At 36.2% G+C, this 27,384-nt stretch overlaps 2 protein-coding genes across 15 annotated transcripts in view; both read left to right on the top strand.

The window, feature by feature from the left end:
• Nucleotides 1–27,384, top strand: part of LOC142342119 (cilia- and flagella-associated protein 46-like) — a 754,419-nt gene that overhangs the window by 213,535 nt on the left and 513,500 nt on the right. The window lies entirely within an intron of this gene.
• Nucleotides 1–27,384, top strand: part of LOC142342096 (uncharacterized) — an 87,813-nt gene that overhangs the window by 23,684 nt on the left and 36,745 nt on the right. For 2 of the 3 annotated variants that reach the window (XR_012759150.1, XM_075393286.1), the window contains exons 3-7: nt 1,129–2,178; nt 10,709–10,898; nt 19,325–19,397; nt 19,532–19,711; nt 20,184–20,304. Coding sequence is in view for 2 of the 3 variants with exons in the window: in XM_075393286.1 (XP_075249401.1) it covers nt 1,129–2,178; nt 10,709–10,898; nt 19,325–19,397; nt 19,532–19,711; nt 20,184–20,304 (1,614 nt within the window). In the remaining variant the exon portion in view is untranslated. The remainder of the gene's footprint in view (nt 1–1,128; nt 2,179–10,708; nt 10,899–19,324; nt 19,398–19,531; nt 19,712–20,183; nt 20,305–27,384) is intronic. The other variant, XM_075393294.1, reaches the window with a different exon arrangement.

Raw genomic sequence — 27,384 nt, 5'->3', positions numbered from 1 at the left:
CATTGAATTTCGTCACCACAAATTTCCAGAGGAGCTGTATCATTCTTTTTTTGAGTCCAGTCGATGAGCTGAAATCAATCAAGTGGTTTACTTTGTTGGCCAGTCGAGATGTGCGGAAGACGAATTCTTTTCGCATTTTTTCTGTCCTAGTCTTTGGCAATTTGAACAGTTCATTCGATCGTGATGACATATCCTGTGTTTGTAGTAGCTCGATGCTGACTTGTGGTTCGTTTGAGACCTGTGAAAGTAGCAACAAGTTTAGCGACTGTATGTATATCGGTAGCGGGAGTATATTCTAGCATTTTGATTTGTTGAATGTATGAGCCAGTTCCACAGATCCGAATCACTACTTTCTTTTGAAGCTTTTCAAAGATGGGAAACCATCACCCCCAAAAAAGCCAAATTGAACAGCACACAAAAATATTATCAGTGCAAAAAATATCAGGTGAATATATTCAAAAATTATCAAAATTATTAACAAAAAAAAAACAAAACGAAAAAAAATCCTAACAAAAAAAGCGTTTCGATACAAAGTTTATCTTTTTGGGATCGTTTCCGATTGTGCCCCTCACTAGGTTTTGCTCCCCCATTAGCACTGCCATTGCTTAGTAAATTGTTATGTAAAAATATGGCTCGTGATTTTGGGGAGGTGCAAATAATATGGACACACTAAGATGGGGGGGGGCACAAGCTGAAAGATACCTTCTTGTACTCTTCTTCAGAGATCCTTTATATAAACACTAATCTGGGGAGGATGGTATAATGGGAAAAACTTGAACATAGTTCTCGTAAAATTTACGGTTATTTTCCTCATATCCTAGTTCAGTGGTTTTGTTTCATCTCACTCACTACTGAATGCTCAGCATTTCGGTTTTGCGCAGCCATATCCTTTTTGACAACGATGATGAAAACCATTACAGCTAAACTAGTTCTGCTTGGAATCAAAATAATTGTACAATAACTTTTATGCAGCGTTTTTAGCGATTTTTTCAAACGGTGGGGTATGTTAGGACTTTCTGCGCTATGCACAAACGAGCAAGCGTACTGTGCTTGTGCTTTCGTAGTCATCTGCTTGTTTTTTAAAAGTCCTTATTATAGATAGCTAGCATGTGATTGTTTTCGCTACAGCTGGATCCGAAAAAGGCGCTGACAAAGATATCGAGGCACAAAGTCAAGATGCCGATGACCCTAAGTTAAGTGGCGCTGACGACCTGGGTAAAAGCGGCGCAGATGATTTAGACAATGTTGGTGAAAGTGGTGTTGATGATTTAGGCAAGAGTGGTGCAGATGACTTGGGTAAAAGTGGAAGTTTAGGAAAAAGTGGCGCCGATGATCTGGGTAAAAGCGGCGCAGATGGTTTAGACAATGGCGATGATTTAGGCAAAACTGGCGCAGATGACTTGAATAAAAGCGGCGCAGATGGTTTAGACAATGTTGGTGGAAGTGGCGTCGATGATTTGGGTAAAAGCGGTGCAGATGACTTGGGTAAAAGCGGCACAGATGATTTGGGTAAAAGCGGCACAGATGACTTGGGTAAAAGCGGCACAGATGACTTGGGTAAAAGCGGCACAGATGACTTGGGTAAAAGCGGCGCAGATGACTTGGGTAAAAGCGGCGCAGATGACTTGGGTAAAAGCGGCGCAGATGACTTGGGTAAAAGCGGCGCAGATGACTTGGGTAAAAGCGGCGCAGATGACTTGGGTAAAAGCGGCGCAGATGACTTGGGTAAAAGCGGTGCAAATGACTTGGGTAAAAGCGGCACAGATGACTTGGGTAAAAGCGGCGCAGATGATTTGGGTAAAAGCGGCGCAGATGATTTGGGTAAAAGCGACGCAGATGATTTGGGTAAAAGCGGCGCAGATGACTTGGGTAAAAGCGGCACAGATGTCTCAGTGAACATTGGTGAAAGTGGCGTAGATGATTTAGGCAAAAGTGGCACAGAGGACTTGGGGAAAAGTGGCACTGAAGATCTGGGAAAAAGCGGGACAGATGGTTTAGACGACATTGGAGCAGATGATATGGGTGAAAGTGGCCTCGATGACTTGGGAAAGAGTGGCGCAGATGATGCTGGTAAAAGTGGAAATGTCAGCGGCCTCGACGATGAGAATGCAAATTGGGATGTGGGAGGTGATCAAGTTGGGGACAACGGTGGAGACGATATACCTCCTCGGCCATCCGGTGTGTGAAAAAACTTATTTGATTCCTATTAGCAGCGTCAGCTATTTCCAATATTTCTCTACACGCCCCAATCGTAGACTGCTATCTACTTCGAGTATGTAGTAGTAGTAGTATTAGGATTTTTAGTAGTTGACATGTACTTGTTAAATCTTAAAAAGGGTGCTGTTATTTATAGCTGAGAAGCTTAGCTCAGGCTTATTAACCTCACCGTAATTTCTAATTGCTCTTGAACGAAGGTTGAAGCCATTATCGTAAAGGTGTCTGTTTTATGCAAAATTGTAGCTTGACTTTTAAAGTAAATTTTACGCCCTTCTTTTTTTGCATGATCTAAAGTTCTCTATCATTCATAGTTTTAAGCAACTGAACTCAATTGGTGGCAATTTACTACAAAATTTCAAATTTACTTCAAAATAGTGGTATATAATAACCTGTGATGACGTCATTTGAAGCGCCCTAGTGAACATCTTAGTGCACCCCCAGAGTGAAGTAGGCTGATGGTCCGACGGTTGGCAGTTATATTTTTAACATCCAAAAGATAGTCGACTTGAAGAGCGATCTTCGCCCAAATCAAGAAAACAGAGGAAAAATCGTTTTGTTTACCGTTTTAACTTTTCGATGGACTTTTGCGCCCTTGAATTTTTCGTTTTGCCTGATTGCGTAATTTCTCTCTTAATCACAAGTGATAGCAGCTGCAGTAGTGGCGACAGTTCACTATTTAAAGTCAAATGAAAAGTGCGCCAAAATTGGTTTAATTTTTTCACTTTAAATTTTTGTTAGTGGTATATAATAACCTCCAATGACGTCATTTGAAGCCCCCCATAGTGATTTGTCCATATTTTGATTTTCATCTTTACATTTGTTTCCACTTGAAATCAAAGTTCTGGCCTCTACTGCTGTGGGTTGCTCCAAGTACAAACTTTTTGTTAACTTGAAATGTATCTTCTTATGGACCATTTAAGGCCTTTCTCAAATTGTATCTCAGTAGTTTAGTGTTTCGCTCGGAAGTTGCTTCTTTTGACAGAATGCATTTTTTGTTGGATCTTTTCAGTTTTGCCCGAACATGTTCCACAAAGTGTTTTTTAGTGACTGTCTAGAGCTTGGATCAGTTGAGTTTTTGAACCGGAAGGGTTTGGAGCGGAAGACAGCGCATTATCAGAACAAGACATTTCCGAAAGTTTTCAACGTATTTATAAAACAGTTGAATTTTCGAGAGGGAGAATTTTGTGCTCATAGGCAATCTGACTTCCATTGGCATTACTAAATTGGTGTTTTTAAAAGATTTTATTTTTATAGCTGCGAAGCTGTAAGCTGAGCGTAGCTATATTGCGGTGCTCTTGGTTTTTACGACTCGAAGAGGAGTATTGGTTTTCTTAAGGTTTTTTTTTTTACCGGAAGTACTATTCGTTCAGACGATGTTTTGACCTAAAAGCGAAAGCGAGTAAAATTGCAGTGTCGACTAATTTTTTCTGTGCGAGAGAAGTTTTTTGATCATGCGCTGCGTTTAGTGAATGACTTTTTGACATTGAAAAGTAGTTTTTGACTGAATGGCACATATAGATAACCGTTTTTAGCCGTTTTTTCGTCTAAGTGGCCTAGTTTTTTTGCTTGTAATTTGGTTTTTTGTAGAAATAATTTTTAATCGATGCTATGTTGAAATGTAAACCCCGGAAATTGATAGCACACTATTTTGTGTAGCCTGAAATTGCGTTTCAAATGCGAAATTGGCACATATTTCTTGATTTTTAGTTAATTTTTGGCTTTTTTTCTATTAATTTCATCATTTTTGGATTTTTTTAGCTGTTTTTTGTCAAAAATCAGTTAATATGGCAACTTCCCTCTGTTAATTCATATACTCAATGCCTCCTTCTACCTCGATGTAATTTTCTTTCATAAAATTGTACATTTGCTAATCCGATTTTCGTAATTTTTTGCCAATTTTTTTCAGTTTTTTTGTTTGTATTTTGCTTTTAATTACTAGAAATAGTATTTTGGGGAACATGAGGGACTTTAGTTTCCTTTCAATAAGAATTCAATCGTTTTTTGGTGTTAAGTTTTTGAAGAAACAGATAAATTTTTTTCATAAATGCAGTCTTAAGTATTTTTTGACCACTTTTTTGCAAAATGTTTCATTGTTTCGTATGCCTGAATTCTGCTTTTTCTTGTTTCATTCTGTTCAGCAAGTTGGATTTTGTCTCAAATGACTTGTTGTATTTTCTATGTCTCGAATGCTGCTCAATGAAATGTACTCGTTTTTGTTGATTTTTTTAAATTTGATTTTTAACTTTCAAAAATCAAGAATTGGTCTTTTTGTTACGGTGTTCCTAATATTGTGTCCATATTCTTCTCATTCTCGTTTGTATCATTCTAGTTTTGTCCTGGCACCTACTTTTATATTCGTTATATTGATTTTTTCAGTTGTTAAAAAATTGAATGAATGCAGCTTTTTTTTAGATCTTGGTTTCTTCGGTTTGCAATTGATTTAATTCAAAATAAGGCATTACTGGGAGTTTGCTAGAAAGTTTTTTCTAACATTTCTACTTAATACTATTCATTGCAATTTTCTTCCGGGCTTTGTATTGTTTGTAGACGATTTTTGCCTTTGAATATTATTCTGTTGCTTTTGTTTTTCTATGATTATTTTAATTTTTGAATTAGTATGAGATCATGTTGTCTAGCATATATACAACAAGGAAGAATCATGTATTATTTTTGTCTTAATTGCCGTGCTTAGAAATCTAATTGTAGTGGACCTCTGATTCTTAAGTTTGAGTACTCTTTTTTGAATAATTTTGACTTTCCTGTCTTTTTTGAAAAGTTTTTATCTGCCGTTTGCTTTCGCCATCTTTTTGAGATTAGAATCATTAATTATCCGAGGGCAATTGATGGCCCTGTCAGCTTTGTCAGGCTATCAGTTTTTTGACCATCCTAAAAATTTCAGACTTTTTTAAGGTTACCAAACGTTTTCAATAATAAAATTTTGCTGCAATTTCTTTCTCTTGGTGACAGTGGTTTAAGTTTCACCGATTTTTAGATCAGATCCGGGGAAGTAATGAGTTAATGGTTTAATACAAAAGGAAATGGCTTCAGATTTTTGTAAAGTTTTGGTGATTCGAGTCGCTTCCGGAATTCTTCCGGCTATGTTTTTTTGTTTCGTCGTCTGACGCTCTTTTTTCGTTTTACATTTGTTCACACAGCAAAGCTGAAAAAGTCAAATTTTCTGAATGACTTCTTCCTCTCACTAACGGCATTTGCGCGCGTGACGTCATTTCTAACTCGCTTTAGCGATAATTTTTTAGGTTATTTGCGTGATTAGATTTTGATCATACGTGACTTACCTCACTCAATAAAATGACTTTTGCACTTTAAAACTTAAGTTTAATTTGAATTTGTTTAAGGTCAAAGGAACTCATATGTGCTGTAAAGGTCCCTAATAAGAGGCTTCTGTGGAATGAATTTTAACCAGCTTTATTAATTTATCGCTGAATGTTTTTTAGCCTAGTTTTTTGAGCGGCGTCGATTTATTTTTCAATTTAGATCTGTATCTGTTTCTATCTCTATTATATGGCACGCAGGTCTATTCTTTCGCAGCTATTCCGGCAATCTGCCGGCTATGTTCTTACAATATTAAGGAAAATCTTTCTAACGTAACTAAAGTTTCGAGACCGGGAGTTCGCATTTTAATAGTTTGGAAGCGTTTTAATGTAGCCAATGATTTTGATTCGTTTGACACGATTTTTTCAAAAAATGCTGTTTCTTTTGTTTTGTTAGTTATTTGTTCGATTTTTTTGGTTACGTCCTTTTTTATCAGAGAATTTGATTGCATTTTTGAGCTTCTGCTTGGTTCTTTACTTGTTACTGGGTTCCTTTACTGTTCTGACACCACTTTAGTGGGGGAGGAATTATATGTTCAATTCGGTTTTTTGGTTCACTCAATTCTGGCCAATCGATAGCGTACAGATTTGTGAGTGCTATCATTAGAAAGCCCGTCACGTATAAAATTTCAAATTGAAAATATTTCTTTAATTTTCTTTTTTTGCGCGAGTTATTGAGGTTTAAATTTTTGACTTTTGGATGATTTCCGTTATTTTTGCTCAATTTTTAAATCAATTTTGCTTAAAATGTTCTAAAATTTTTATCGTTAGTGTTATTGTTCACTAAACATAGAGGAGAGTTGCTGAAACTTTTGATCAAACCTTTTGGCTAAAATGTTAGCTATATTTTTAAAACTAACGCTTTTTTATGAAAATGGTATCAAATTCGCATATTTAGCCCACTTCGTCCAAATTTGCCTGAATTTAGGACCTAAAAACTTAATTTAATCTTCGTTTACTCAAATGAGGGATATTTTTCCTTCCGATTCTAAGTATTCCTATATTTATAAATTGCGGGCCCTCGGCTAACTGAAATTGATATTGATCCAAAATGCACTAGTTTTTATGATTTTCTGTTGCCAATTTTTGAGTTACGCTTAAATTTAAAACATTTAATGTGTTTAATCGAGGCGCAGTGATAACAAGGCTGGTTCTTGTCTCATCGTGGAGTATTTCAATCAAAAATGATTTGAAGAGTGTTTGGGCGCTGTATTTATTAAAAAGTGTCCGCACTTATTGTTTTCTTATGGAATTTGCAGACATTTCATAGGTGTGCAATTATTGAGCTAATATTCATGTGGGGCACACAGAAAATTTTTTGTGTTTTCAGAAACTCGTATCTTTTTTGGCTTCGACAAAGTCCTTTCGTGAATGTTGAAGGAAGTGTTCAGTTTTGCTTCCCATTGTTGTTCTCTTTTTAGTCCTGTAACTTATGGCTCCTTAAATATTTGCCGATGTTTTAGTTTTTCTGGCATCTTGCACAATATCACAAAAATGTCAGACCTCATTGCATTTAAAAGTTAGACGAATTGATTATGTTTTTTTGCTGTGGATAGCTTAATGTTTTTAGTGGCTTCGGCACTTTTTTTCCCAAATTGAAATTTAAGTTTTGGTTTTTGTCTGTATTTGTCGTTCTTTTCGCAGTCTCATGAGTGAGTCTCATCAAAGATTAAATTGGCTTCCTGAAGTGGATTCCATCCAATGGTATCTGCTCTTTAACGACTCTTTAAAAAACTACTAGTGAAACTGTCTAACGCTTTCAGTCGATAACCAAGGGATCTTACAGAAAATCGGTGGATTTGCCAACTTGAGTTTTTCGCAATAGCATTTTTGTCAAATTGTAGTTCAATCTCACTAATTATAGGTCCCATGTTCCTATGAGTGAAAAAATGTAATTTGTTCAGCGATTTCATTTTTAATTATTGGATTTATGTGTCTGATACTACCACGGTTTCAAAAGTTCCGCAATTTTTTGGATTTTTGCCTATAATTTTTTATCTTTTTTGGTTTTCCACATTATCCGATTACTAACAAGTTCTATTGGTATTGGTACAGCTTACGGTTTTAATTGAGAAATAACGTTTTTCTCGCAAATTTCAGTTGATTTTTCAATGTTTGTTTGTATTTCATGTTCTGTTTGTTTGTATTTTAACGGTTTTAATGGCTTCAACATTTTTCGCGCAAATTTCAATTGAATTTTCGGTTTTTTACGTTCTTTTTGTTGTTAGAAATTCTTTGAGTATTGACAGCTCTCAATAGGTTCCTATGTAGGCTTAAATTAATTTATAAATTGTCTGCAGCTGATGCTCTTAATGACATTGAATTTGTTTCAAACTCCAGGTAGTTTTAATCTTTGCCCGTTTGCGTTCTCCCTTTTGTAACTTGACAAAAACTTGTGAGCGAAAATCGCACCATGTTGGAGCGTGGAATTTTAAAACCTTACTGAAAAAATGCTTGAAAATGTTATGAAAGAGATGCAACGTATGAAACTAAAGCTGCTAGGTATATCGGAGATGAAATGAACGGAATTGTATCCTTTCAAAGGGATTGTCAAGCCGTTCTCTCTTCCGGAAATGGTAAGCCTAGCAATGGAGTACGTTCACAGTGAAACGAAGCTTGTGCAAAAATGTCCAAAAGGTTTTGGAATATCCGATAGTTGCCATGTTGAAAGTAGGCAAAACTTTTGCTAAATTTTTGTTTAATTATGGCTGATTTCAATGCTAAAGTTGGAACTGATAGCTGGAATGGATTGGCGGGGAAATACGTGCTGGTAATTGAAATTCATTGAGGGAATACTCTCACAGATTGGTTTCTTGGGAACAATGCGTATCAATGCCTGGTTGTAGAAACCAGAGGAGAGACTGGATGAACCTAAACTAAACGTTTTTTTATTCGGTAAGAGATATTAACGCTTTTTGAAAAGCAGACTACGCAAGTGTTCATAATCCGGGTGTGGCCAAATGTAGATCTTGTCTTTTTTAGTTGCACCACAAAATAAGATAAAGTTCAGTGAGAGTGTTTGTAAAGCTCTTGATGATTGTCCAGTTGAGGATGTATAAGAAAATCTCCTGCTTTTTAAGATGCCGGTCAGTTTTTGCCGATAGAAATGGTTGACAACGTTTGCAGTTGAAGAAAGACGAAATTGCACAAAGAAGCAAGAAGACGAGTATCGCCCATCGCCTCTGGTCGCATACAGACGGCCAAGGGTAACGGGTAAAATGGAGAATGTTGTCTATTTACCAGATAACGCCACGCACGGCTCATCAAGATTCGAGAATTGACCCGTAAATGCATGAATGCAGGGTCAAAATACAGTAGCATGTAAAACAAAGCAGGAGAGATCCTCATGGACACTAATAATTTCTAGAACGATGGAGCGAGTACATAAAAGAGATTTATGACGACAATCGTCGTCAGGAACATCCAGTTTATTTAGATGGTGAAATATCGGGTACAGATATTTTGGAAAACGAAATTTCAAAGGAAATAAACATGGCGAAGAAAGAGAAAGCCGCAGGACCAGATAAACTGTACTCAGAGATATTCAAGGACCTTTGAGACGACAAAGTAACCATATTACATGAATTTTGAACCAGTTGTACAATCAATTGTTTTAACCAGCAGAGAATCGGCATTATCCCTTTTCTCAAAAAAGTAGGAATGCTTCTGTTTGAAGAACACCACAGCACCATAAGCTTCATGTCTCACTTGACAAAAAATTTGCGGAGAATCCTTGGCCAAAGGATGAAACCAAAAGCCGAAGTACAGCTCATTGACACCATACGGTATCTGACCAGATAGTGGAACAACAATAGTGGTGTTTGTTCTGAAGAACCTCTCTCAACGCTCCATTGAAATGGAGTATGATGGCTACTTGTACCTTGTTGACTACACAAAAGCATTTTCCTTTTGCTTGACGAAATCGGCGTCGATGATTAGGATCTACGATTGGTTCAGAGTGTACTATAATCAGGCCGCTCAGATCAGTGTTTGAAATGAAACCAGCAACCAAGTACCAATAAAAAGAGGAGTAAGGCAAGGCTGTGTATTGTCACAGGTTAACGGCTTTGTTCTCTTTTAAGTTATAACGAAGACCTTGAATGACGCAAATGGAATATTGGTTCCTGGAGTCGACGTTAATAATCTTGATATGCTGACAATACTGTAATAATTGAAAATTGTCAATTAAATCAAATTCCAGATGATCGGGGTCGACACGTTGTGCAAACGCGCAGTACCGAGTCTCCTTGCTATTTCTCGGCTATTGTTACCTTTTCATCAAGGGGTCATATGCTTTGTTGAATTTCGAAGGCTCTTCATTTTACCTATTCCAAGGGTTTTTTGAGTTTTTTTCAGAAATCGAAGATTTTTGCTTGTATTTCTTGTTCAATACTTTGTGTCACAGTTGTACAATTAAAATGTCATGTTTGCTTTCTGATGATATGTTTTATGATGTTGCTAAAATCTGCTGTATGGAAAGTTCATTGGTGTTATTTTTATTGATGTCGGTAAGTGTTCATGTGATGGAGTTTTTATGCGGCTGAGCTTTGCTAGACCTTCATTTTTTCTGTTTCTTGTCCCTTAGTGCTTAAATAAAAAATAAAGATTAGATTCTGTTGTCCGTTTCATCAATATGATTGAAAGTTCTCAATATATATTTACGTAGTTTAATGACTGCGACGCCTTAAAATTCAATGGAAGTTTTAATTGAAATTCAATGGAGGGCACTCAAGTAAACCAAATAGAACAGACAAAGGAACTATGATCCATAAGAACGACAGAAGCAACTTGTCAGTCAAAAAGTTGCACTTTTTTCTTAACCATCGGCAAATGGTTTTTGCATATTTTTAGCATAGTTTTTTTTGTCATGAGTGTTTTTTTACAAAGCAAATTAAATATACAAATGTACGTGGCATTCTTTCTGGAAATCCGGTATTTAATTTTTTTTGCATTCGTCACATTGAGAAGCGCTACTTGTTTGCTCTCATTATATCAAATCGAGGCTTTTTCCCGACTATTTTTTTTCATCAAATGCGTATGTACAATTCGCCCTAAATCTATTGAAAGTCAACATCAAGTCTTTGATATGCGCTATTTCGTAGGTTGTTGAACCTAATCTTAGTTTTGCCTAAATGTTTTTACAGCTGTTTCTGCTTAAGGTGGAGGAAGTCTTGGAGCTAGTGGGAGCGGTCCAGAGACTGGTTTCGAGGAGCACGTGACTAATGCTAAGGACGCCCAGGGTAACTTGCAGCAGTTGCAAATGCAACATAGACAGATCAATGAGGCAGTCACATCTGGAGCCAGAAAAAATGAGTTCGGTGAAGAGACTCCGGATCCAGGTGACGATATGTAAGTGTTTATTGTCGAAGATACGATCTATAGACATTGAAATAATATTTTTTATTGCCGATTGGGCTTAGCTTCCAAATATCGGGTTTTGGTCTCATTATAGCTGCCAAGCTTTAAGCTAGGCTTATTATAGATGGTTCCTGAGCTTTGCTATATTGCAGTGCTCTTAGCTTTTTAAGAATTAGCGTTGTGTTAGAGAGCTGTATTTTAAGGCTCCAAGAGGAGTATTGGTGGCGCGGGTTTTTGATTAATAATTTTGGAGTGATTTGAAACAGGTAATGCCGCGCGTGAAAACTAAGTATTTGGTTCAAACGGCTGAAAAATTGCGAAAAGAGCGGTTCTCTGTGTATACTAAGTTTTTGGTAAGTGAGCTGCGTATCAAAGCTGTTTTTTATATGCAAGTTTTGAATCAACGCTTTATAGTGAAATGGACAAACCAGGCTATATCATGGGTTCCATTGACGTTTCATTTATTAATAGCCCGAAAACGATAGCTGGGGCTATGAATGGCCTTCTTGTTTTTTTTTAAATCCAAAGAATTTGGATTGTTTTGGTCTTTTTACGTCTCGAAGAATGTTTGTCTTTACATTTTTTTAGCTAACGCAAGTCTGATCATGAGCCGAACTTTGAGTTTTCTTTTCGAACATTGACATCTGTTTTCAGATCATCGACTTTTGTATTCAAAAGTTGTAATTTAGCAGCAGCTTGGTTAATAATATGCAGTAATGAGAAACTGCTGGTAATATTCAACGTCCAAAAGACATTTTGAGAAGTTCTTTTCCCATTACAGTCCTGCTTCTTATCCAAATTCTTATACAGACACCCTCCGTCTACCTACCCGCTCACAACCTAACTACCCTTAGCTAAGTATCCCCCGGCAACCTACGTACCTTTACCTATCTGCCCGCAGACCTCACCTCCATGCACTCAGCAAAAATTTGTTAGAGACCGTATGCTGGTTTTAGAATTCCTAGAACAACATTGTGTTCTGAAGTTGGCTAGGAAGGCCTCAATTAGATGTGCAGCAATCATTTTTTGGCGTTTTTGAGCCCGAAAAGGTGCATTTTTTGAAGATTTTAGCAAAATTTTAGTTCTAGTGCTTTTAAAGCAAAAATCCTGCTTTCAATGTGTTTTTCGTCTGAGTCTTTTGTTAATGCAAACTTTGCAACAAAAATTGAAGTCAATTTTAAAATTTTAGTTTTTCTAGAAGCAAATCTTTTTTTGAAGCTTAAATGATTTAGGTATAACAATGAGCAAACAATTTTAAATGAATTAGCCTCAAGAAACTTAGTGCTTACTCCTGCAGTTTAGCAGTAAGAACTTTTTAGTGATAAATGCTGATTTCAAGTTTTTATAGTTGTAATATTTGGCCTATATTTTTACTCACAAATGCCCATCAAGTTTCTTTCTAGGCTGCAAACTCGCAATTTGAAGCATTTTTGTTTTTGCGAGCATAACTGTCAAGAAAAATAAACATTCTAATAATATTTTTATTGTTTTTTTATTTTTATTATGTTTCCTATTACAAGGTGTCCAAAAATTTTTTTGAAATTGCAGATGGGTTCTTGTGTTGTTTTTAGAACTTGAAATTCCTTTTGATATCGTTAAGGTGAAGAAGAAACATACGTCAATATTTTTGACGGTTTGACTTTTTGTCTCGGCAAGATTTTCACTAGATGCTAATATCTCTGTTCCCGTTTTCAAGCATTTTTAGGTGGCAGATTTTTGAGAGCCTTCGTAACCTTAATCGAAAATATCTGTAATTTAATTGGTTCTCTACAAAATTATTTACGTTTATATGTCTGTTTGGCTCTCAAAAGTCAATGTAAGTTTGCTTGTTAGGTTCATAAAGATCTAGTTTTCCATTCAATTTATTTTGATTGTAATTCAGGACTTCTCCCGGTTTGCTTTTTTATTTTGCCAGGTTTACATTACTTTTTCTCGGCTCTCTTCATATAGCAACAGTTGTGTGAAAAGAATGTCGGAATAATGTAGTCTAAGCATAAAGCAGAGTTTCACAGTTACATATTTCGTAGCATTAATCGAGCCTGAAAAAGTTATTGCGTCGATAGTTTAAGCAACCGTTGTTATTGCCACGGGAATAAACAAATCCTTAGTGGTCGGTAACTCTTAATATAATTAATTGCTCTCAATTGAAGTTTATGGCAATTATATTAGTCCTGTCGGTCTTTTTTAATGCGATTTTTCGCTTGACCGATTTTTCGTCTGACGCTTTTGACTTTTCGTCCTCAAAAACGGGATAACCAGGTGGCGCACAGCGCGTACTAAGTGCTCTTAGAGCCGTTCAGCTCACTAGTGTCCAAGTATGCGATTCACAGAAACTGTTTTGGAGATTTATACTTATGGTGTGAAGGGCGGTTCTTAGATGTTGAAGAACCCCCACCCCCACCAGTTGACCCATACCCCATTGTTGTCCCCATTAGCCCCCGGTGCATCCCCCCGTGGATAGCTACTTACGAAGCCAACCGCTCGACGGTGTTTGAGACTAAATCGCCCGACGTTATTCGGTTGTTTTTTCTTATGGACAAAGTAAATTAGATACTTTCTAAACCCGATGGCCGAAGTTTCCGCCAAAGGAATTGGAATCAATTCTTAGACACGTTCTCCAAAAAAGCTTTGTATGTAATTATATAATATGCCAATCAAAATATTAATTTGTATGAACAACGATAATTTTTTCGTCAGGTTTCCGCGTATTCAAAAACTGATCTAAGCAGAAAATTTTCCAATTGCTTAGCTCAAAAGTTACAACTTCGAATAGTTGAATGGCGCTCGCAGGACGTTTAAAGCAATTATTGTGGTCGCGTGTGCCACAATATGCACAATTTTAGCATTATACTTTTATTTTCAAATTGTTTATTAATAGCCGGAAAGCAATAGCCTGGTATTGTTTGTGTCGTCGAAATGCCTTCCTCACTTCTAAAATGACTTGTGTCACTCTAATAGAGCGTTATCTAAGAGCAACAACTGGAAGCAGCAATAAGTTATTTAGGTACTTTATGAAAATTTATTATAAAATGATCGAAAGTCAGTGGTTTGTGAGACTTGTATGTCAAGCAAAATTTCCACAAGATGCCAATTTCTATTCTCGCACTGTAACGTTTTTGATAGGAAGCATTGTTTTTCTGTACCCTTACACCCTAAATGTGTACAATTGAAATGCTGCTTTTTTCTGACTAATAGCTCCGAAGCGATAGCGGCTGTTAATGGAGACATCGTTTTTTTTACAATTCAAAGAATTTAACTTTGTTGCGCTGTTTTTTTTAAGATCTGTTCACGCTTTTTTCGACTTTTTCACGTCAGAGAAGTCAAATTAGAGTGGTGATTTTGGTCACACTGAAATAGTAAAGGGAGCGAAAAATCGAGTAGGGTTGAGGCGTGACTTTTTCAAAATACCTTTGAAGTGGAGTGAGAAATTGGTGTTTGAACAGTTTGGTGTTTTTTGAGATAGATTTTTTTCATGTGCGTCAATTTGACTTCTGTTTTCAGAGTTTTCTCTCCTTCAGTGCTTTTAAGACGGTACATTTGTGTTCTAATGGTGCCTATCTGCCTTTGCTTGAATTCTTTAATGGGCAGCTAAAATTTTTTTATGACTGCCACTATTTTTTGTCATAAAATATTATTGAATTTTAGATTTTACCGCCTTTTTAAAAAATTATCAGTCGTCTGATTACTTAGTATCATCAATGACAAGGCCGATTGGTTGCTAATGAGGCATAAAGCCTAATTAATGGCTCGAGTTAATAGCTAGTGGTTTTCATGACTTTGACACTACTTTTCTCAAAAATTTTTACTAAATTTTTGACTTCTGCGAATATTTATTGTATTTTTTGATGTCTTATCATTTAATCATTTTGGGGACAGGTCTCTGATGCTGCTAATAGGCGCTACGTTTAACGATTTAATCATTTTTGTTCAATTGTTTTTTTTGTTTTTCTTTTCAACTTTGTCGTCTCAACTCTTAAGTCTCATTATTGACGGGTCTCAATGGTTGCTAAAAAGGCTTCAAGTAAATCAAGTCATTTCAGTTCATAGCTTTTGGGTTTTGTGACTTAAACGCTTGTTCGTTTTAAAAAAGTCTTTTATTTTTTTTAGTTTTGCTACTACTTGTACTTATTGCTGTCGGATCACTTAATCTTGTTGATGACAGGTCTCAACGTTGGCAATTGAGAACTCAATTAATTGATGTAATTGCATCCTTCACTAACTGTTGCCATCAGTGACTTTTTTATAAGTGTTTTCTAAAAGTTTCAGCGTTTCTTTGCGATTTTTGCTTATTTTTGTCTAATCATTTAATATTATTAATGATAGGACTCATCGACATTTAATGTCAGCTGGCTGATGAGAAATAGAGGATTATAGTTGGAAGTTTGAGTTCATAGCAGTTGTTTTTTGGCATTGGTCCTGTTTTTTCAAAAAAATTGAATTTTTAGTCTTGCTTGTTTTTCTTGTTTTATTGCTTAATCTCATTACTAACAGCTCTCGTTTGCCTTTTAAAGCGGACTAAATGATTGTCAGGTCGCTAATTAATACAATTCTTTAAATTGTATTTCAGGACTTGTCATGCTATTTTTTTAAATTCGTCATCTCAATCGATGATTGTTGCTTTGGATTTGACTTTTTCGATTTCAGCGATTTCTGCTTTGCAATTAAAATTTGTGTGGGTGACGTCATTTCTTCCGCTTTTAGGTCAATTGCCTGACTTGCCACACTAAAAAAATGACTTCTGAACTTATTTAATGAACTTTAAATTTTACGATTATTTACTAGTTAAAGATCAATGCTGTGCATCTAAGTGGTGCCAAACGTATATGCACTAGTTCTTGAGTTTTAAGAGTCTTGAATTTTTGATTTCTAATGTTAATTTTGAAAAGGCTCTATTAGGGCTTTTTACTTATAGTGCGTATGTTTCTCATAAAATCGACAGTCCGAATCTAACCCAAAAAGTCTGGTGGTCTATTAAAGGACTGGTGGTAAATCTATCTTTTTGCTTTAGTTTCAATTCCATGGAAGGCCACAAGCGTCTATCGCGGCTATTTTTTGGCAATCTGCCGGCTATGTTTTTCCTTTATTTCTTATTTCTGTTTGGTTCGTGTTAACCTGACCAGCAGACCAATTGAACGTTACAAACCAATTAGAATTAAGAAATATCAGAATGAAGAAAATAGAAAGAACAATAATAGGTCTGCATTCTCAAACCAAATAATAATGTAAAAAATAACAGAAATAGTGTTTTGTTTAAACCTTTTTGAGACTGCAGATCGACGAAGCTATGGCAGCTAGTTTCTTAACAGTTTTCAGTTGGACATTTTCATGGTTTTATTGGTTTTTGCCAAAGTTTGTCGTTGATCAGATGGTTTATTTGTTTATCAAAATCAATCTGGATTTCAATCATTTTTCTCAAGCTGATGGTATATTACCCTTGATTGTTCAGCTAATGATATCTGCTGAATTATGTGACTTATAGCAGCAAACAAATATAGAGGTTTTTAGTTATAATGATTGGAAATTATTTGAAATCTATTTGATATTAAAGCGGTTCAGTTTGCCTTCTGTCTTCCTTTTTATTCTTTTTCGAGGTCTGTTTCAGGTCCAAATTCATTTCTGGAGCGTCATTTAAATTATTTTTAGAGCTCTTTTGGATTGTTAGTAGACTAATAAGCTCAGATTGATTGGTGACACAATTCACGGCGGCTTTTGAATCAGGCTTTCTAGAAGAAGAGAGAAAGTCTGTACTACCTGATGCATTCATGTGTGTTTATTAATCTTTGATTCTTTTTGTTTAATAACCGCCGTCGGCGTCTCAACGGCTATTATTTTGGCGCTATCCTTTTTACAATTCAAAGAATTTGAATTGTATTGGGGCGCTGTCTTTTTTTACGACTCGAAGAGGAGTATTGGAGAAGTCCTTTTTTTTAATCAATGTTATTGGAGTGATTTTTGAAGCGGGAAACGAAACGCGTGAAAAAATTTGGAGTGATTTTGGCGCTGAACAAAAGTGAAGAGCGGAGCGAAAAGAGAGTGGTTTTTGTTCATACCGCTGTTTTGAGAGAGCGAGAAAATGATGTGTGATGAAAAGCGAAATTTTTTTGTTCACGTGCGGCTTTTTAAAGCTTTTTTTTTTCATTTATTTTGGTTAATAGGTTTGGTTACGATTTTGTTTTCATTTTAGGCTGGTTGCGGTAGTGGTTTGAAGGTTTTTGGAAATTCATATGAATTTTATGATAATTCGGAGGTTTTTAATGTATTTTGCTGATTTTCGGGCTAATTTTTTCGTTTTTTTTTGACGATTGTTTTACTGGCTCAAATGGGTTTTGAAGGAACCCCTTCTACTTCAGCAATTTTATGATAACAATTGTTTACAGTTTTGTGGGTAAGAATCATTTTTTTGTTGAGAAATATGACAAAAAAATGGCGAAAATTGGAACTATTTTTCTTAATTTTTTTTTGCAGTTTTTCGTTTTTTTTCTGATTTTAGCTAAATTTCTTTGCCTATAATGACTTGCCTATTGTTTTGCGAGCATCTGGATACTCTATTGGCTGAAGGGAATTTTTCTTTGGATTTATATGTTTTTGAAATATTAAAAAAATTAGTAACTTTCCAGTTTTTCAGTGAAAGTTGTTTTTAAGAGCTATTTTTTTCATAATTTTAGCCTAAAGTATTTTTTCAAAATTCACGTAAGTGGTGTTTGTAAGTACTAGTTGTTTTGATGAATTTATTTTGGCAGAGATAGTTTTTTTCGGGATCTCAATTTATAACAAATTTTGATCAGATTTTTATCATATTTTAACGGATTTGATTTTATTGTTTTTACTTTTTTGTTTCATGACTTTGTTTCCAGATAATCCTAAATTAGTGAAGGCACGTTTTTTTTGATGAGTAGTTGGATGGCGTTTAAATGGATTTTCACTTCGAGTCGTTTCCGGAATTCTTCCGGCTATGTTTTTTTTAAGATCTGTTCACACATTTTCATGATTTTTGAAGTCAAATTGGAGTAGTGATTTTGGTCACGCCGAGACAGTAAGTGGAGCGAAAAAGCGAGTGGTTTTGCGGCGTGATTTTTTTTCGCTCCAATTTTAAAGTAGAGTGAGAAAACGGTGTTTGAACAAAAATTCGCTTTCTCGCTAGTGGTTTTTTGTTCACATGCGGCAATTTGACTTTGATTTTTACTGTTTTTTCGTGTTTTTTTTGATCGGATTTTTTTCTAAATGGTTTTTCCAATCCATTCATAGTCCGTTCTAGGTCTAGTTTTCTGTTTAGTCAGTTAAAATTCTTTGAATTGTACGTCAGGACTTGTCCTGCTATGTTTTTTAATTCGCTTTACCTTTTGGTCACGTTTTTCGTTTTACAGAAGTCATTATTTTCACATTTGCCTTCTGACTTACTTCACTCACTGTTTCAACTGAATGGATTTTAAATTCATTCATTAAATTGCGTAAGGTAGTGAATGCGGTCAAAGTCAAAAGAGCAAAATCAAAAGAGACGGGATAAGCCGATAAAGCTCGTTCATTAAGTCATTGAGCATTAGGTTATCAAAGTCCATTAGAGTGTTTGCTAGCTGATATCGGTATTAAGCGTATTAGCTTTCAGTTTAGAAGCTGAATTAAGTATCTGCCGGCTATGTTTTAGTTTCATTGCCTAGATATTAGTATTATTGCGACATGACATTGTGTTATTCGACATTACATTTAAGCTTATGCATGAGGCATAAGCTTCGTGGCATAAGTGGCCTAAGTTTGGTTTTGAGAAAATAGCGTCAAGAACTTGCCCAACTTTTCCCTTTTTGTCACCTTTTCCAAATGTCATGTTTTCCAGTCCTTGCCTGTGGTTGTCGATTATATGTGCAGCCTAATTTCTGCTATCGCTTTCGTTCTTCATTTTTGAGTGATCTCTTACAGCATAGCAAGAAGAAGTCGCTTACAGCATAGCAAAAACAAGGGTCTGAAAGCCGAATGGTCAGTGCATCTGGTTATGGATCGGGAGGTCAATGGTTCGAATACCGGCAGGGTCAAATGTTTTTCTACCCGTCCGTCGTTCGAGAGCAATTCTTCCGACATTAGTCGGTTTATGTTTTATCATTGTTTTCTGTTCCTTCAATCCCAATCGTTGTTATGGGAATCAATGGCGGCTATTTTCTGGCAATCTGGCGGGAATGTTTGAAATTAACATCCCTTGAAAACATTATCCCACTGCAACCCTCCCCCCCCCCCTCCCCCCTCCTTCAAACCGTCTAAAATAGAATCAAACTCAGTTATGCGTGGCATTGATATAAATAAAGTATCAAAGTTGGGAAAATTTTTGCGACTGAAATATTCTGACATTGTGTGGAAGCAATTAATTTGATTTCGGTTTACTGGCAAGTTTCAAGTTTTTCCACATACATTGATATGAATGTGCTGTTTAGTGATGCAAAGAAAGACTCCGCCGGTGCACAACAGACAGAAAAGTTCCTCAACTATGGACTGGTTGATACAGATGTAAGCGACTTGCCAATTTTGATCACTAGAACAACAATTAGCAGAAAATGATGTCTTGAAGTTCAAAATTTGTGCTAGTTTTTTAACATAAATATTATTTCTGAAGAGTTGGTCGAAATATATTTTTGCTTCAGTTTATTATCCACATGAACGCATATTTGAAAGAGAATGAAGCGGAGAAGAAAGTTCTGCGTGCTCAAATTAAGCGTCTGTGCCAAGAAAATAACTGGCTTAGAGAACAGGTAGAGAACAACCCTAAAGGAGACCCCAATGATCCAGGCATGAACCCCGATGCACAAGATGATCAACAACAGGCAAGAAACCATCTCCTGTATTTTAGAAGCTTTAATTCTGTGCTCTTTCTAGTTTTGTATATTCTTCACTGAGTTTCGACTTCTTATACATATAGTTTTGGTAACCGAATTGTGATGCAATCGTATCCAAACGTAGTAGAGCTGTTTCTGTCTTTTTTTGGTGCATCATCTAATTAAACTATTTCAAAGAAACAGAAATTGAGAAAAAAATTCTCCGAGCTTCAAACATTTGTAATCAAATTTCTCGGCTATCGTTCTTCAATTTTGAGAGAAATAGTTTCCACTTTAGAGACATTTTGGCGGAGAAAGGCTGACAAAATGTCATAGCAGACCTCTTTATAAAATGTGGTCGCACCTATCAAATCTGTTAACCAATTCATGTCCAATTGTATCTCTTATTGCGAGCAAACTTGACTTTTGTGTCTTACAATTGATTGTATTTCTCCTTCACTGGTATATTTTGAACATTTAGTTCGGCGAAGGCCAAGAGGGCGGAAAGGGAGCAGATGACATTGACATGGACATTGATAGGAAAGAGTGGGAGAAAAACCAAGAGCCATCCGAAGAAGAAAAGCCAGAAGAAGACGATTCTCGTTAGTTATCTCTTGTTAATTGCTCTCGAACGAAGTTCGTAGCAATTATTGTAAACATGTTGGTCTTTTTTATGCGAATTTTTTGCTTGACGGTTTTTGCGCTTTTCCTCTAGAACATTCTTTGACTTCTCAAGTGACTTATTCACGCTTTCGTTCTTCAGTTTTTAGTGATCTCTATTGTTCTCACTCCGAAGTAAAGCTTGTTGCTAATATAAAGTCAGTTGCAGCATAGAAAAAATAAGGGCAAAATCGGTAGTGCATGTGGGAATGAAGCGGGAGGTCATAATGCTTCTTTGTTATTTAATTTGTTCTTCTTTATGATTAGACAATCATGTTTCGTAAAATTCTCACATATGAATTTATACAAGATTTGTTTTGAAACATGGGACCACAGTTTTGCTCTAATATGACGTGAAAAATTTATAGCGGATTCTTGAAAAACTACATAGGAGTTGCCCAGAGCACAAGAGTGGCAATGAATTTTTTGTGTTGTGCCTTAAAACTAAGAAACCTAAGGATTCAAGCTTTCGTTGCAGCTGCGAACATTAAATAAACCACTTCAAAGCGGTAACTAAAATACCAATTATGCAAGTGGGTGTTGGTTGTTATTGTTATACCTGCGAATCTTAAATGTGAGCGTAGCTTTATTGCAGTCTTCTTGATTTTTACGACTCGAAGAGGAGGTGTTTTTAATTGCTCTCGAACGAAGTTCATAGCAATTATTGTAAACGTGTTGGTCTATTCATGCAAATTTTTTGCCTGACCATTTTGCTCTTTTATTCTGGAAGATTCTGTGACTTCGTAAGTGACTTTTTCGTTCTTCAGTTTTGAGTGATCTCTATTGTTCTTACAGCTTGTCGCTAAACTAAAATCGATTGCAGTATACCAAAAAGAAGGGCCTGGCAGCCGAGTGGGCAGTGCTTCTGGCGAGGGATCTGGAGATCAGTGGTCCGAATCCCGGCGTGGGGAGCTGTTTTTGCTCTTTTAAAGAAAAATTTTATCTTCGCTACAGCCTCTGAATTAAATTGCCTCGCCTGTCGTTCGAGAGCAATTTTTCTGACATAAGTCTGTTTATGTTTAATACATTCTGATTGATCTGATAGGTTACTCTAAAATTAGTGGAAATAATGCTTCTTTGTTTTTTAATTTGTTCTTCTTTATGATTAGACAATCATGTTTCGTAAAATTCTCACATATGAATTCATACAAGATTTGTTTTGAAACATGGGACCACAGTTTTGCTCTAATATGACGTGAAAAAGTTATAGTGGATTCCTGAAAAACTACATTGGAGTTGCCCAGAGCACAAGTGTGGCAATGAAGTTTTTGTGTTGTGCCTTAAAACTAAGAAACCTAAGGATTCAAGCCTTCGTTGCAGCTGCGAACATTAAATAGACCACTTCAAAGCCGTAACTAAAATACCAATTATGCAAGTGGGTGTTGGTTGCTATTGTTATACCTGCGAATCTTAAATGTGAGCGTAGCTATATTGCAGTCTTCTTGATTTTTACGACTCGAAGAGGTGTTTTTAATTGCTCTTGAACGAATTTCATAGGAATTTTTGTAAACGTGTTGGTCTTTTTATGCAAATTTTTTGCCTGACCATTTTGCTCTTTTCTTCTGGAAGATTCTGTGACTTCGTAAGTGACTTTTTCGTTCTTTCGTTCTTCAGTTTTGAGTGATCTCTATTGTTCTTACAGCTTGTCGCTAAACTAAAATCGATTGCATTACAGCAAAAAGAAGGGCCTGGCAGCCGAGTGGGCAGTGCTTCTGGCGAGGGTTCTGGAGGTCAGTGGTCCGAATCCAGGCGTGGGGAGCTATTTTTGCTCTTTTAAAGAAAAATTTTATCTACGCTACAGCCTCTGAATTAAATTGCCTCGCCTGTCATTCGAGAGCAATTTTTCCGACATAAGTCTGTTTATGTTTAATGCATTCTGATTGATCTGATAGGTTACTCTAAAGTCAGTGGAAATAATGCTTCTTTGTTATTTAATTTGTTCTTCTTTATGATTAGACAATCATGTTTCGTAAAATTCTCACATATGAATTTATACAAGATTTGTTTTGAATTATGGGACCACAGTTTTGCTCTAATATGACGTGAAAAAGTTATAGCGGATTCTTGAAAAATTACATAGGAGTTGCCCAGAGCACAAGAGTGGCAATGAATTTTTTGTGTTGTGCCTTAAAACTAAGAAACCTAAGGATTCAAGCTTTCGTTGCAGCTGCGAACATTAAATAAACCACTTCAAAGCGGTAACTAAAATACCAATTATGCAAGTGGGTCTTGGTTGTTATTGTTATACCTGCAAATCTTAAATGTGAGCGTAGCTTTATTGCATTCTTCTTGATTTTTACGACTCGAAGAGGAGGTGTTTTTAATTGCTCTCGAACGAAGTTCATAGCAATTATTGTAAACGTGTTGGTCTTTTTATGCAAATTTTTTGCCTGACCATTTTGCTCTTTTATTCTGGAAGATTCTGTGACTTCGTAAGTGACTTTTTTGTTCTTTCGTTCTTCAGTTTTGAGTGATCTCTATTGTTCTTACAGCTTGTCGCTAAACTAAAATCGATTGCATTATAGCAAAAAGAAGGGCCTGGCAGCCGAGTGGGCAGTGCTTCTGGCGAGGGATCTGGAAGTCAGTGGTCCGAATCTCGGCGTGGGGAGCTATTTTTGCTCTTTTAAAGAAAAATTTTATCTACGCTACAGCCTCTGAATTAAATTGCCTCGCCTGTCGTTCGAGAGCAATTTTTCCGACATAAGTCTGTTTATGTTTAATGCATTCTGATTGATCTGATAGGTTACTCTAAAATCAGTGGAAGTAATGCTTCTTTGTTTTTAAATTTGTTCTTTATGATTAGACAATCATGTTTCGTAAAATTCTCACATATGAATTTATACAAGATTTGTTTTGAATTATGGGACCACAGTTTTGCTCTAATATGACGTGAAAAAGTTATAGCGGATTCTTGAAAAATTACATAGGAGTTGCCCAGAGCACAAGAATGGCAATGAATTTTTTGTGTTGTGCCTTAAAACTAAGAAACCTAAGGATTCCTTTCGTTGCAGCTGCGAACATTAAATAAACCTCTTAAAAGCGGTAACTAAAATACCAATTATGCAAGTGGGTGTTGGTTGTTATTGTTATACCTGCGGATCTTAAATGTGAGCGTAGCTTTATTGCAGTCTTCTTGATTTTTACGACTCGAAGAGGAGGTGTTTTTAATTGCTCTTGAACGAAGTTCATAGCAATTATTGTAAACGTGTTGGTCTTTTTATGCAAATTTTTTGCCTGACCATTTTGCTCTTTTCTTCTGGAAGATTCTGTGACTTCGTAAGTGACTTTTTCGTTCTTTCGTTCTTCCGTTTTGAGTGATCTCTATTGTTCTTACAGCTTGTCGCTAAACTAAAATCGATTGCATTATAGCAAAAAGAAGGGCCTGGCAGCCGAGTGGGCAGTGCTTCTGGCGAGGGATCTGGAAGTCAGTGGTCCGAATCTCGGCGTGGGGAGCTATTTTTGCTCTTTTAAAGAAAAATTTTATCTACGCTACAGCCTCTGAATTAAATTGCCTCGCCTGTCGTTCGAGAGCAATTTTTCCGACATAAGTCTGTTTATGTTTAATGCATTCTGATTGATCTGATAGGTTACTCTAAAATCAGTGGAAGTAATGCTTCTTTGTTTTTAAATTTGTTCTTTATGATTAGACAATCATGTTTCGTAAAATTCTCACATATGAATTTATACAAGATTTGTTTTGAATTATGGGACCACAGTTTTGCTCTAATATGACGTGAAAAAGTTATAGCGGATTCTTGAAAAATTACATAGGAGTTGCCCAGAGCACAAGAATGGCAATGAATTTTTTGTGTTGTGCCTTAAAACTAAGAAACCTAAGGATTCCTTTCGTTGCAGCTGCGAACATTAAATAAACCTCTTAAAAGCGGTAACTAAAATACCAATTATGCAAGTGGGTGTTGGTTGTTATTGTTATACCTGCGGATCTTAAATGTGAGCGTAGCTTTATTGCAGTCTTCTTGATTTTTACGACTCGAAGAGGAGGTGTTTTTAATTGCTCTCGAACGAAGTTCATAGCAATTATTGTAAACGTGTTGGTCTTTTTATGCAAATTTTTTGCCTGACCATTTTGCTCTTTTATTCTGGAAGATTCTGTGACTTCGTAAGTGACTTTTTCGTTCTTTCGTTCTTCCGTTTTGAGTGATCTCTATTGTTCTTACAGCTTGTCGCTAAACTAAAATCGATTGCATTATAGCAAAAAGAAGGGCCTGGCAGCCGAGTGGGCAGTGCTTCTGGCGAGGGATCTGGAAGTCAGTGGTCCGAATCTCGGCGTGGGGAGCTATTTTTGCTCTTTTAAAGAAAAATTTTATCTACGCTACAGCCTCTGAATTAAATTGCCTCGCCTGTCGTTCGAGAGCAATTTTTCCGACATAAGTCTGTTTATGTTTAATGCATTCTGATTGATCTGATAGGTTACTCTAAAATCAGTGGAAGTAATGCTTCTTTGTTTTTAAATTTGTTCTTTATGATTAGACAATCATGTTTCGTAAAATTCTCACATATGAATTTATACAAGATTTGTTTTGAATTATGGGACCACAGTTTTGCTCTAATATGACGTGAAAAAGTTATAGCGGATTCTTGAAAAATTACATAGGAGTTGCCCAGAGCACAAGAATGGCAATGAATTTTTTGTGTTGTGCCTTAAAACTAAGAAACCTAAGGATTCCTTTCGTTGCAGCTGCGAACATTAAATAAACCTCTTAAAAGCGGTAACTAAAATACCAATTATGCAAGTGGGTGTTGGTTGTTATTGTTATACCTGCGGATCTTAAATGTGAGCGTAGCTTTATTGCAGTCTTCTTGATTTTTACGACTCGAAGAGGAGGTGTTTTTAATTGCTCTCGAACGAAGTTCATAGCAATTATTGTAAACGTGTTGGTCTTTTTATGCAAATTTTTTGCCTGACCATTTTGCTCTTTTATTCTGGAAGATTCTGTGACTTCGTAAGTGACTTTTTTGTTCTTTCGTTCTTCAGTTTTGAGTGATCTCTATTGTTCTTACAGCTTGTCGCTAAACTAAAATCGATTGCATTATAGCAAAAAGAAGGGCCTGGCAGCCGAGTGGGCAGTGCTTCTGGCGAGGGATCTGGAAGTCAGTGGTCCGAATCTCGGCGTGGGGAGCTATTTTTGCTCTTTTAAAGAAAAATTTTATCTACGCTACAGCCTCTGAATTAAATTGCCTCGCCTGTCGTTCGAGAGCAATTTTTCCGACATAAGTCTGTTTATGTTTAATGCATTCTGATTGATCTGATAGGTTACTCTAAAATCAGTGGAAGTAATGCTTCTTTGTTTTTAAATTTGTTCTTTATGATTAGACAATCATGTTTCGTAAAATTCTCACATATGAATTTATACAAGATTTGTTTTGAATTATGGGACCACAGTTTTGCTCTAATATGACGTGAAAAAGTTATAGCGGATTCTTGAAAAATTACATAGGAGTTGCCCAGAGCACAAGAATGGCAATGAATTTTTTGTGTTGTGCCTTAAAACTAAGAAACCTAAGGATTCCTTTCGTTGCAGCTGCGAACATTAAATAAACCTCTTAAAAGCGGTAACTAAAATACCAATTATGCAAGTGGGTGTTGGTTGTTATTGTTATACCTGCGGATCTTAAATGTGAGCGTAGCTTTATTGCAGTCTTGATTTTTACGACTCGAAGAGGAGGTGTTTTTAATTGCTCTTGAACGAAGTTCATAGCAATTATTGTAAACGTGTTGGTCTTTTTATGCAAATTTTTTGCCTGACCATTTTGCTCTTTTCTTCTGGAAGATTCTGTGACTTCGTAAGTGACTTTTTCGTTCTTTCGTTCTTCCGTTTTGAGTGATCTCTATTGTTCTTACAGCTTGTCGCAAAACTAAAATCGATTGCATTATAGCAAAAAGAAGGGCCTGGCAGCCGAGTGGGCAGTGCTTCTGGCGAGGTATCTTGAGGTCAGTGGTCCGAATCCCGGCGTGTGGAGCTATTTTTGCCATTTTAAAGAAAAATTTTATCTACGCTACAGCCTCTGAATTAAATTGCCTCGCCTGTCGTTCGAGAGCAAATTTTCCGACATAAGTCTGTTTATGTTTAATGCATTCTGATTGATCTGATAGGTTACTCTAAAATCAGTGGAAATAATGCTTCTTTGTTATTTAATTTGTTCTTCTTTATGATTAGACAATCATGTTTCGTAAAATTCTCACATATGAATTTATACAAGATTTGTTTTGAAACATGGGACCACAGTTTTGCTCTAATCTGACGTGAAAAAGTTATAGCGGATTCTTGAAAAACTACATAGGAGTTGCCCAGAGCACAAGAGTGGCAATGACTTTTTTGTGTTGTGCCTTAAAACTAAGAAACCTAAGGATTCAAGCTTTCGTTGCAGCTGCGAACATTAAATAAACCACTTCAAAGCGGTAACTAAAATACCAATTATGCAAGTGGGTGTTGGTTGTTATTGTTATACCTGCGAATCTTAAATGTGAGCGTAGCTATATTGCAATCTTCTTGATTTTTACGACTCGAAGAGGTGTTTTTAATCGCTCTTGAACGAAGTTCATAGCAATTATTGTAAACGTGTTGGTCTTTTTATGCAAATTTTTTGCCTGACCATTTTGCTCTTTTCTTCTGGAAGATTCTGTGACTTCGTAAGTGACTTTTTCGTTCTTTCGTTCTTCCGTTTTGAGTGATCTCTATTGTTCTTACAGCTTGCCGCTAAACTAAAATCGATTGCATTATAGCAAAAAGAAGGGCCTGGCAGCCGAGTGGGCAGTGCTTCTGGCGAGGTATCTTGAGGTCAGTGGTCCGAATCCCGGCGTGGGGAGCTATTTTTGCCATTTTAAAGAAAAATTTTATCTACGCTACAGCCTCTGAATTAAATTGCCTCGCCTGTCGTTCGAGAGCAAATTTTCCGACATAAGTCTGTTTATGTTTAATGCATTCTGATTGATCTGATAGGTTACTCTAAAATCAGTGGAAATAATGCTTCTTTGTTATTTAATTTGTTCTTCTTTATGA

The sequence above is a fragment of the Convolutriloba macropyga genome, chromosome 1 (genome assembly GCF_964194025.1).
Source record: "Convolutriloba macropyga chromosome 1, txConMacr16.3, whole genome shotgun sequence".
NCBI lineage: Eukaryota > Metazoa > Xenacoelomorpha > Acoela > Convolutidae > Convolutriloba > Convolutriloba macropyga.
This window is presented reverse-complemented; position numbering and strand designations above follow the sequence as displayed.